Below are 12,709 nucleotides of genomic sequence, written 5' to 3'. Positions count from 1 at the left end.
GATGCTGTTCGGGCGGTTGGTAGCACCCATGACAATAACATGTGCGCGGGACTTGAGCCCGTCCATGAGAGTGAGCAGCTGCGAGACGATCCGCCTTTCGACTTCTCCGTTGGTCTTGTCTCTCTTTGGTGCTATGGAATCAATCTCATCGATGAAGATGATGGCCGGCGCATTCTTCTCGGCCTCTTCAAACGCCTTCCTGAGGTTGCTCTCGCTCTCTCCGGCCATCTTCGACATGATCTCCGGACCATTGATCAGGAAGAAGAAGGCACCTGTTTCATTAGCCACCGCTCTGGCAATGAGGGTCTTGCCGGTCCCAGGTGGCCCATACAGCAAGATGCCCTTTGGAGGCTTCACACCGATGCATTTGAACAGCTGAGGGTGGCGCAGTGGGAGCTCGACCAGCTCCCTGATCTGGGCCATCTGCTTCCTGACTCCGCCGACATCGTCGTAGCCGACCTCGTCGAGCCTCTCCTCATCCTCCCGCTTGACAGGCTCGCCGTCACAGAATATCTCCGTGTCAGAGGCGACGATGCAGTACTCGGCAGGGTCGGTCTCCACAACCTTGAACTCCACGCTCGTCATGCCGCCCCTCACCAGGAATAGGTCCCCTTTCCTGAGGGGACGATAGGCCTCGAGGAAGTAGGGTCTCAGGAAGGCGTCGAACAGGTTTCCGGCGATCCCTTGGACGGTGTCGTCGACGGGGAGTACGTGCACGCGCTTCCCGTACTTGACGTCCGGGCACTGATGGACGGAGACGACGTCGCCGAGCCGGACCCTCAGGTTCTTCCTGACGACCTTGTTCATCCGGACCTTGGTCTTGTCGCACGTGTCGTCTGGGAGCAGAATGCAGACCGTGTCCTTCCGCTTCTTGCCCTTGAGCAGGACGATGTCGCCGTGGAAGAGCTCGAGGCTGTCCATGGTGTCCGGGTGCAGGGCGACGGTGGAGTTCTCGTCGTTGGTCGCCTCGTCGACCACCAGCCGGTTCGGCGACTTCTTCCTCTCCAGGATCGCCGTGGAGTAGTCCTTCTTCCCGCTCGCGTCGCCCTGGCTCGCCATGGCAAGCGGGATTGTCTCGATTCTTTTCAGTTGTTTTCCTTGGGAAAGTGGGTAAACGATCCTTGGATCCTTGGTCTCGTGGTGCGATGTGAGGAGGAAGTTGAGGCTGACCTTTATAGGTTCTTCCTCCCTGTTCCTGGAGTAGGGGGTTGGTGTCGGAGTTCTCAATCGGAGTCGCTGAAACAAGTCCGAGACTAAAGGGAAGTGAACGAGAGTCCAGTCCAGGTAGGAGACGGTCGATCGAGGAAGACTCGGTGTCAGGCTCAGGATCCTGCTAATCTGAACCTGAAGATAACTGAAGAAATCGACAGCGAGACACGGAGTGAAGAAACGACGCACGAAGAGAACGACACGATGGACGGCTGCGATTGAAGCTCGCCAGATCAACCAACGGCTCACGTCGACGCTCAGCTCCCCTGTTTACCGTCCGACAAATTTATAACAGTTAAAAACTGAATCTTGTTTCGCAAAAAAAAAAAAAAAACTTGTTCACTGCGCTTCAGTTAACTGCCGTGGGTCATTTCCTGCCCATAAGTAGCTCGCACATTCCGTGGATCGGGCATCATCTTTTTCTTCAACTACTGTAACTATCTCTAGAACCCTAGCTACTTTTTTTTAAAGCAACTGATTTTATTTCTTATATAATGGACATATCGTCTACAAGTGAATGAGAAATAAAATCAGGGATTACAGATTCCCAAAACAGAGAAATTTTCGCTAAATGAGTTCTTGGCTAGGCTATGAGCCACTTCATTCGCTTCACCTGGGCACTGTGTAAGAAACACTTACGAAGTCCATCGCTAACTGTTTGCACTCGAGCACCATTGCAACATCTGAACCAACATTTTTTTGATAAAGGGCGATTTTATTGTCTCAAATGTAGCATCAAGCGGATACAAAACATTATGAGTAACACCCGGCCTCTGCATAACTAGAATGCACACAGTCAAACATCAAAGTCTGACACTAGAAAAAGTAAGAAAACCGACAATACGGCAACAGTAGAGTCCTATGGACTGACACTTTGCCTATGTCGAACTCGGCGGTGGATCGATCCGGAGGTTATGCTGCCACCCATGTTGGGAAAAAACCTCCAACATATGTGTCTGAACCAACATATGTGTCTGATTGTTGAACCACTTCCACCACAAAGCTACTATCAGACTCGATGGTCACTTTGTTGCAACCGATCCTCTCTGCTATCTATAGTCCATTCCGAATTGCTATCATCTCCACAGAATCAACACCGACCACATGAGGAACAAACCATGTTGCAGCCGCAATAAAATTCCCTCTCCCATCCCAAGCAATAGCGCCAGTTGCACCCGATAAAGTTACAGCTTGGAACGCCGCGTCGACGTTCATTTTAACCACATCACTAGTCGGTTTCTTCCACATATGATCATGGATCCTCATTGGTTGTCTAGCCGTATAAGCCCGGGTATAGTTCGTTGCCAAAACCTTAATAGAGATTGCGGCTCTGTCAAGGGTCTGGATTGGTTCGCTTTTAACATGCTAATGTCGTTGCCACCATAGGTACCAGGCGGCTACCATCATAAGTTTTGCAGCAGTCAGCCTGTCAATGACTGCATTCATCCGGCACAAGATTGACAGTTATAGGCCCCGAGTGATCTTGTCGTACTACTTCCTCTACCCTGTCCTTCACCCCTAGCTCTGACCAAACCACCATTGCTCTCTTACAGGTAAACAGACAATGCTGGATATCCTCAATACCGGTCGTACAGAACGGGCATTAAGGGATGAGTGGTATGTGTCTATTTGCAAGAATTCCGTAGCAAGGAAGTGAACCATTTAGTGCCTTCCATGCAAAATGTTTGATCTTCCTTGGAATTTTGAGGTTCCAAATCTCTTTCCATATTGTATTAGCGTTTATATTCCCCTGTCCGTCTGATCGCACAAGTCGCTGCCTGAACTGATGTTCAAATTCTTTGTGATAGGCTGATCAGACTGAGAACGTCCCCGGCCGTGCATAGTACCAAGCAACAAAGTCTTCCACAAGCTGAACATTTAACGGAATCTGAAGAAACCTATTGGTATCCACCGGGGAGAATATATCTCTAATCAACACTTCATCTCACTGCCCATCATGCAGATTAATAAGCTCCTCAACCTAAGCGAGCATCGATGCACCTCTCGGGGTGATTACCTTTGTGAAGGACTTTCTGGTATCCAAGGATCTCTTCAAATATTAATTTGTGACCCCGACCCAACACGCCAAATACAACCCCTTTGGAACGCTTGGATGCCCACGACAATACTTTGCCAAGTGTATGATGAACCCTTCTTCGGTCCTGCCTTCAAAATGTTGCCGTCTAGATAATACTTTTCACTCAAAACGCGTGCACATAAGGAGTCAGGGTTCTGGACCAGTCGCCAACACTGTTTTGCTAACATAGCAAGGTTAAAACTGTGAAGGTCTCTAAATCCCAATTCCCCTTTCTTCTTCGGTACACATAATTTCCACCATGCGAACTAATGCATCTTCTTCTTGTCCTCATTGTCACCCCACCAAAATCCATCCAACTCATCAGTGATTGTTTTGCAAATTCCTTTAGGCAGTTTGAATACGGGCATTGCATAAGATGGTATTGCTTGGGCTACCGATTTTAATAAATTTTCCTTGCCCTGCAAAGACAGAACTTTCACCTTCCAACATTTGAGGCGCTGGCATACCCGGTCAATAAGATGCCGGAAACAATCGCTTATTTCAACCCCCACCATAGTAGGGAGCCCCAAATATTTATCTGACAGGGCCTCCGTGACAATGTTTAGTTCCCCGCATACCTCTTCTCTTGCACCAACCGTAGTATTAGGGCTAAAGAAAATGCTAGGTTTGGGATTACCCACCATCTGACCTAAACTCCTGCAATAGGCATCCAAGATCCTCTTCAACGTGTTTGCACATTGCATGTTTGCTTTCATCGGTATTAGGGAATCATCTGCAAAAAGAAGATTGAAATAGTAGGGGCATTCCTACACACTTCAATACCTTCTAGATCCCCAATTTCTTCCTCATAAGCAAGCATACTAGATAGTCCTTCCGAGCATAACAAAAAAGGTACGGTGAAAGAGGATCCCCCTGCCGAAGACCCTTGGTGGGTGTCAACTCATCTGTCTCGGTATCATTGAAGCGGACCCTGTAGCTGACAGAAGATACACACTCCATTATTAGTTGGACCAATTCCTCATGAAATCCAACTTCAACATCATCCTTTCCAAAAAAATCCATCCAACTCTGTCATAAGCTTTATTCATGTCCAGCTTTACTGCACAGAAACTAGAAGACCCATGTGTTTTGTTTTTTATAGTGTGGAAACACTCATATGCCACCAGTACATATCAGTAATAAGTCTTCCAGGTACGAATGCATTCTATGTATGAGAAATAATTTCTAGGAGAATTCTCTTCAGTCTGTTAGCAATCATCTTTGAAATCATTTTGTAAACCACATTACAGAGACTAATAGATCTGTGATGTGTTATTACCTCAGGACTGTCTTGAAGGAAATATGCCCTAGAGGCAATAATAAAGTTATTATTTATTTCCTTATATCATGATAAATGTTTATTATTCATGCTAGAGTTGTATTAACCGGAAACATAATACATGTGTGAATACATAGACAAACTTAGTGTCACTAGTATGCCTCTACTTGACTAACTCATTAATCAAAGATGGTTATGTTTCCTAACCATGAACAAGGTGTTGTTATTTGATTACCGAGGTCACATCATTAGTTGAATGATCTGACTTACATGACCCATTTCATTAGCTTAGCACCCGATCGTTTAGTATGTTGCTATTGCTTTCTTCATGACTTATACATGTTCCTATGACTATGAGATTATGCAACTCCCGTTTACCGGAGGAACACTTTGTGTGCTACCAGACGTCACAACGTAACTGGGTGATTATAAAGGAGCTCTACAGGTGTCTCCAAAGGTGGATGTTGGGTTGGCGTATTTTGAGATTAGGATTTGTCACTCCGATTGTCGGAGAGGTATCTCTGGGCCCTCTCGGTAATGCGCATCACATAAGCCTTGCAAGCATTGCAGCCAATGAGTTAGTTGCGAGATGATGTATTACGGAACGAGTAAAGAGACTTGCTGGTAACGAGATTGAACTAGGTATTGGATACCGACAATCGAATCTCGGGCAAGTAACATACCGATGACAAAGGGAACAACGTATGTTGTTATGCGGTCTGGCCGATAAAGATCTTCGTAGAATATGTAGGAGCCAATATGGGCATCCAGGTCCCGCTATTGCTTATTGACCGGAGACGTGTCTCGGTCATGTCTACATTGTCCTCGAACCGTAGGGTCCACACGCTTAACGTTACGATGACAGTTATTATGAGTTTATGCATTTTGATGCACCTAAGTTAGTTCGGAGTCCCAGATGTGATCACGGACATGACGAGGAGTCTCGAAATGGCCGAGACATAAAGATTGATATATTGGAAGCCTATGTTTGGATATCGGAAGTGTTCCGGGTGAAATCGGTATTTTACCGGAGTACCGGGAGGTTACCGGAACCCCCCGGGAGCTATATGGGCCTTAGTGGGCTTTAGTGGAAAGGAGAAAGGGGCAGCCCAAGGTGGCCGCGCGCCTCCCCCCTTCCCTAGTCCTATTAGGACTAGGAGAGGTGGCCGGCCCCCTCTCTCTCTTTCCCCCCCTCAAGGAGTCCTATTCCAACTAGGATTGGGGGGGGGGGGGAATCCTACTCCCAGAGGGAGTAGGACTCTCCTGGCGCACCCCCCTTGGCCGGCCAGCCCCTCCCCTTGGATCCTTTATATACGGAGGCAGGGGGCACCTCTAGACACACAAGTTGATCCTTGAGATCGTTCCTTAGCCGTGTGCGGTGCCCCCTGCCACCATATTCCACCTCAATCATATTGTAGCGGTGCTTAGGTGAAGACCTGCGACGGTAGAACATCAAGATCGTCACCACGCCATCGTGCTAACGGAACTCCTCCCCGACGCTTTGCTGGATCGGAGCCCGGGGATCGTCATCGAGCTGTACGTGTGCTAAGAACTCGGAGGTGCCGGAGTAACGGTGTTTGGATCGGTCGGATCGGGAAGACGTACGACTACTTCCTCTATGTTGCGTCAACGCTTCCGCAGTCGGTCTGCGTAGGTACGTAGACAACACTCTTCCCTCTCGTTGCTATGCATCACCATGATCTTGCGTGTGCGTAGGAAATTTTTTGAAATTACTGCGTTCCCCAACAGTGGCATCCGAGCCTAGGTTTTATGGTTTGATGTTATATGCACGAGTAGAACACAAGTGAGTTGTGGGCGATATAAGTCATACTGCCTACCAGCATGTCATACTTTGGTTCGGCGGTATTGTTGGACGAGACGACCCGGACCGACATTACGCATACGCTTACGTGAGACCGGTTCTCCCGACGTGCTTTGCACATAGGTGGCTTGCAGGCGACAGTCTCTCCAACTTTAGTTGAACCAAGTGTGGCTACGCCCGGTCCTTGCGAAGGTTAAAATGGAGTCTATTTGACAAACTATCGTTGTGGTTTTGATGCGTAGGTGAGATTGGTTCTTACTTAAAGCCCGTAGCAGCCACGTAAAACTTGCAACAACAAAGTAGACGACGTCTAACTTGTTTTTGCAGGGCATGTTGTGATGTGATATGGTCAAGGCATGATGCTGAATTTTATTGTATGAGATGATCATGTTTTGTAACCGAGTTATCGGCAACTGGCAGGAGCCATATGGTTGTCGCTTTATTGTATGCAATGCAATGGCGATGTAATGCTTTACTTTATCACTAAGCGGTAGCGATAGTCGTGGAAGCATAAGATTGGCGAGACAACAACGATGCTACGATGGAGATCAAGGTGTCGCGCCGGTGACGATGGTGATCATAACGGTGCTTCGGAGATGGAGATCACAAGCACAAGATGATGATGGCCATATCATATCACTTATATTGATTGCATGTGATGTTTATCTTTTTATGCATCTTATCTTGCTTTGATTGACGGTAGCATTATATGATGATCTCTCACTAAATTATCAAGAAGTGTTCTCCCTGAGTATGCACCGTTGCCAAAGGTTGTCGTGCCTAGACACCATGTGATGATCGGGTGTGATAAGCTCTACGTCCATCTACAACGGGTGCAAGCCAGTTTTGCACACGCAGAATACTCAGGTTAAACTTGACGAGCCTAGCATATGCAGATATGGCCTCGGAACACAGAGACCGAAAGGTCGAGCGTGAATCATATAGTAGATATGATCAACATAACAATGTTCACCATTGAAAACTACTCCATCTCATGTGATGATCGGTTATGGTTTAGTTGATTTGGATCACGTGATCACTTAGAGGATTAGAGGGATGTCTATCTAAGTGGGAGTTCTTAAGTAATTTGATTAATTGAACTTAAACTTATCATGAACTTAGTACCTGATAGTATCTTGCTTGTTTATGTTGATTGTAGATAGATGGCTCGTGCTGTTGTTCCGTTGAATTTTAATGCGTTCCTTGAGAAAGCAAAGTTGAAAGATGATGGTAGCAATTACACGGACTGGGTCCGTAACTTGAGGATTATCCTCATTGCTTCTTAGAAGAATTACTTCCTGGAAGCACCGTTGGGTGCCAGGCCTGCTGCTGGAACAACACCAGATGTTATGAACGTCTGGCAGAGCAAAGCTGATGACTACTCGATAGTTCAGTATGCCATGCTTTATGGCTTAGAATCGGGACTTCAACGACGTTTTGAACGTCATGGAGCATATGAGATGTTCCAGGAGTTGAAGTTAATATTTCAAGCAAATGCCCGGATTGAGAGATATGAAGTCTCCAATAAGTTCTATAGCTGCAAGATGGAGGAGAACAGTTCTGTCAGTGAGCATATACTCAAAATGTCTGGGTATAATAATCACTTGATTCAGATGGGAGTTAATCTTCCAGATGATTGCGTCATTAACAGAATTCTCCAATCACTGCCACCAAGCTACAAGAGCTTCGTGATGAACTATAATATGCAAGGGATGAACAAGACTATTCCCGAGCTCTTCGCAATGCTGTAAGCTGCGGAGGTAGAAATCAAGAAGGAGCATCAAGTGTTGATGGTTAACAAGACCACTAGTTTCAAGAAAAAGGGCAAAGGGAAGAAGAAGGGGAACTTCAAGAAGAACGGCAAGCTAGTTGCTGCTCAGGAGAAGAAACCCAAGTCTGGACCTAAGCCCGAAACTGAGTGCTTCTACTGCAAGCAGACTGGTCACTGGAAGCGGAACTGCCCCAAGTATTTGGCGGATAAGAAGGATGGCAAGGTGAACAAAGGTATATGTGATATACATGTTATTGATGTGTACCTTACTAGAGCTCGCAGTAGCACCTGGGTATTTGATACTGGTTCTGTTGCTAATATTTACAACTCGAAACAGGGACTATGGATTAAGCGAACACTGGCAAAGGACGAGGTGACGATGCGCATGGGAAACGGTTCCAAAGCCGATGAGATCGCAGTCGGCACACTACCTCTACATCTACCTTCGGGATTAATATTAGACCTAAATAATTGTTATTTGGTGCCAGCGTTGAGCATGAACATTATATCTGGATCTTGTTTGATGCGAGACGGTTATTCATTTAAATCAGAGAATAATGGTTGTTCTATTTATATGAGTAATATCTTTTATGGTCATGCACCTTTGAGAAGTGGTCTATTTTTGATGAATCTCGATAGTAGTAACACACATATTCATAATGTTGAAGCCAAAAGATACAGAGTTGATAATGACAGTGCAACTTATTTGTGTCACTGCCGTTTAGGTCATATCGGTATAAAGCGCATGAAGAAACTCCATACTGATGGACTTTTGGAACCACTTGATTATGAATCACTTGGTACTTGCGAACCGTGCCTCATGGGCAAGATGACTAAAACACCGTTCTCCGGTACTATGGAGAGAGCAACAGATTTGTTGGAGATCATACATACAGATGTATGTGGTCTGATGAATATTGAGGCTCGTGGCGGATATCGTTATTTTCTCACCTTCACAGATGACTTAAGCAGATATGGGTATATCTACTTAATGAAACATAAGTCTGAAACATTTGAAAAGTTCAAAGAATTTCGGAGTGAAGTTGAAAATCATCGTAACAAGAAAATAAAGTTTCTACAATCTGATCGTGGAGGAGAATATTTGAGTTACGAGTTTGGTGTATATTTGAAAAATTGTGGAATAGTTTCACAACTCACGCCACCCGGAACACCACAGCGCAATGGTGTTTCCGAATCGTAATCGTAGTTTACTAGATATAGTGCGATCTATGATGTCTCTTACTGATTTACCGCTATCGTTTTGGGGTTATGCTTTAGAGACGGCCGCATTCACGTTAAATAGGGCACCATCAAAATCCGTTGAGACGACGCCTTATGAACTGTGGTTTGACAAGAAACCAAAGTTGTCGTTTCTTAAATTTTGGGGCTGCGATGCTTATGTGAAAAAGCTTCAACCTGATAAGCTCGAACCCAAATCGGAGAAATGTGTCTTCATAGGATAACAAAAGAAGAATGTTAGGTACACCTTCTATCACAGATCCGAAGGCAAGACATTCGTTGCTAAGAATGGATCCTTTCTAGAGAAGAAGTTTCTCTCGAAAGAAGTGAGTGGGAGGAAAGTAAAACTTGACGAGGTAACTGTACCTGCTCCCTTATTGGAAAGTAGTACATCACAGAAAACTGTTTCTGCGACACCTATACCAATTAGTGAGGAAGCTAATGATGATGATCATGAAACTTCAGGACAAGATACTACTGAACCTCGTAGATCAACCAGAGCGAGATCCGCACCAGAGTGGTACGATAATCCTGTTCTGGAAATCATGCTGCTAGATCATGATGAACCTACGAACTATGAAGAAGCGATGGTGAGCCCAGATTCCGCAAAGTGGCTTGAAGCCATGAAATCTGAGATGGGATCCATGTATGAGAACAAAGTATGGACTTTGGTTGACTTGCCCGATGATCAGCAAGCAATTGAGAATAAATGGATCTTCAAGAAGAAGACTGACGCTGATGGTAATGTTACTGTCTACAAAGCTCGACTTGTCGCAAAAGGTTTTCGACAAGTTCAAGGGGTTGACTACGATGAGACCTTCTCACCCGTAGCGATGCTTAAGTCTGTCCGAATCATGTTAGCAATTGCCGCATTTTATGATTATGAAATTTGGCAGATGGATGTCAAAACTGCATTCCTGAATGGATTTCTGGAAGAAGAGTTGTATATGATGCAACCAGAAGGTTTTGTCAATCCAAAGGGAGCTAACAAAGTGTGCAAGCTCCAGCGATCCATTTATGGACTGGTGCAAGCCTCTCGGAGTTGGAATAAACGCTTTGATAGTGTGATCAAAGCATTTGGTTTTATACAGACTTTTGGAGAAGCCTGTATTTACAAGAAAGTGAGTGGGAGCTCTGTAGCATTTCTGATATTATATGTGGATGACATATTACTGATTGGAAATGATATAGAGTTTCTGGATAGCATAAAGGGATACTTGAATAAAAGTTTTTCAATGAAAGACCTCGGTGAAGCTGCTTACATATTAGGCATTAAGATCTATAGAGATAGATCAAGACGCTTAATTGGACTTTCACAAAGCACATACCTTGACAAAGTTTTGAAGAAGTTCAAAATGGATCAAGCAAAGAAAGGGTTCTTGCCTGTGTTACAAGGTGTGAAGTTGAGTAAGACTCAATGCCCGACCACTGCAGAAGATAGAGAGAAAATGAAAGATGTTCCCTATGCTTCAGCCATAGGCTCTATCATGTATGCAATGATGTGTACCAGACCTGATGTGTGCCTTGCTATAAGTTTAGCAGGGAGGTACCAAAGTAATCCAGGAGTGGATCACTGGACAGCGGTCAAGAACATCCTGAAATACCTGAAAAGGACTAAGGATATGTTTCTCATATATGGAGGTGACAAAGAGCTCATCGTAAAAGGTTACGTTGATGCGAGCTTTGTAACTGATCCGGACGATTCTAAATCGCAAACCGGATACGTATTTACATTAAACGGTGGAGCTGTCAGTTGGTGCAGTTCTAAACAAAGCGTCGTAGCGGGATCTACATGTGAAGCGGAATACATAGTTGCTTCGGAAGTAGCGAATGAAGGAGTTCATATCCGATCTAGGTGTCATACCTAGTGCATCGGGTCCAATGAAAATCTTTTGTGACAATACTGGTGCAATTGCCTTGGCAAAGGAATCCAGATTTCACAAGAGGACCAAGCACATCAAGAGATGCTTCAATTCCATCCGGGATCTAGTCCAGGTGGGAGACATAGAGATTTGCAAGATACATATGGATCTGAATGTTGCAGACCCGTTGACTAAGCCTCTTCCACGAGCAAAACATGATCAGCACCAAGGCTCCATGGGTGTTAGAATCATTACTGTGTAATCTAGATTATTGACTCTAGTGCAAGTGGGAGACTGAAGGAAATATGCCCTAGAGGCAATAATAAAGTTATTATTTATTTCCTTATATCATGATAAATGTTTATTATTCATGCTAGAGTTGTATTAACCGGAAACATAATACATGTGTGAATACATAGACAAACTTAGTGTCATTAGTATGCCTCTACTTGACTAACTCATTAATCAAAGATGGTTATGTTTCCTAACCATGAACAAGGTGTTGTTATTTGATTAACGAGGTCACATCATTAGTTGAATGATCTGATTGACATGACCCATTTCATTAGCTTAGCACCCGATCGTTTAGTATGTTGCTATTGCTTTCTTCATGACTTATACATGTTCCTATGACTATGAGATTATGCAACTCCCGTTTACCGGAGGAACACTTTGTGTGCTACCAAACGTCACAACGTAACTGGGTGATTATAAAGGAGCTCTACAGGTGTCTCCAAAGGTGGATGTTGGGTTGGCGTATTTCGAGATTAGGATTTGTCACTCCGATTGTCGGAGAGGTATCCCTGGGCCCTCTCGATAATGCACATCACATAAGCCTTGCAAGCATTGCAGCCAATGAGTTAGTTGCGAGATGATGTATTACGGAACGAGTAAAGAGACTTGCCGGTAACGAGATTGAACTAGGTATTGGATACTGACGATCGAATCTCGGGCAAGTAACATACCGATGACAAAGGGAACAACGTATGTTGTTATGCGGTCTGACCGATAAAGATCTTTGTAGAATATGTAGGAGCCAATATGGGCATCCAGGTCCCGCTATTGGTTATTGACCGGAGACGTGTCTCGGTCATGTCTACATTGTTCTCGAACCGTAGGGTCCGCACGCTTAATGTTACGATGACAGTTATTATGAGTTTATGCATTTTGATGTACCGAAGTTAGTTCGGTGTCCCGGATGTGATCACGGACATGACGAGGAGTCTCGAAATGGTCGAGACATAAAGATTGATATATTGGAAGCCTATGTTTGGATATCGGAAGTGTTCCGGGTGAAATCGGTATTTTACCGGAGTACCGGGAGGTTACCGGAACCCCCCGGGAGCTATATGGGCCTTAGTGGGCTTTAGTGGAAAGGAGAAAGGGGCAGCCCAAGGTGGCCATGCGCCTCCCCCCTTCCCTAGTCCTATTAGGACTAGGAGAGGTGGTC

General features: G+C 45.1%; 1 protein-coding gene across 1 annotated transcript in view; it reads right to left on the bottom strand.

The window, feature by feature from the left end:
- Positions 1-1,059, bottom strand: part of LOC119353363 (cell division control protein 48 homolog A-like) — a 1,710-nt gene extending 651 nt beyond the window's left edge. The window contains exon 1 of the mRNA XM_037619969.1: positions 27-1,059. Within this exon, the coding sequence (XP_037475866.1) occupies positions 27-1,059 (1,033 nt within the window). The remainder of the gene's footprint in view (positions 1-26) is intronic.
- Positions 1,060-12,709: the final 11,650 nt, after the last annotated feature.

Source organism: Triticum dicoccoides, chromosome 1A (assembly GCF_002162155.2).
Source record: "Triticum dicoccoides isolate Atlit2015 ecotype Zavitan chromosome 1A, WEW_v2.0, whole genome shotgun sequence".
Lineage (NCBI taxonomy): Eukaryota > Viridiplantae > Streptophyta > Magnoliopsida > Poales > Poaceae > Triticum > Triticum dicoccoides.
The sequence above is the reverse complement of the archived record's forward strand: the minus strand, read 5'-3'. Positions and strand labels throughout refer to the sequence as shown.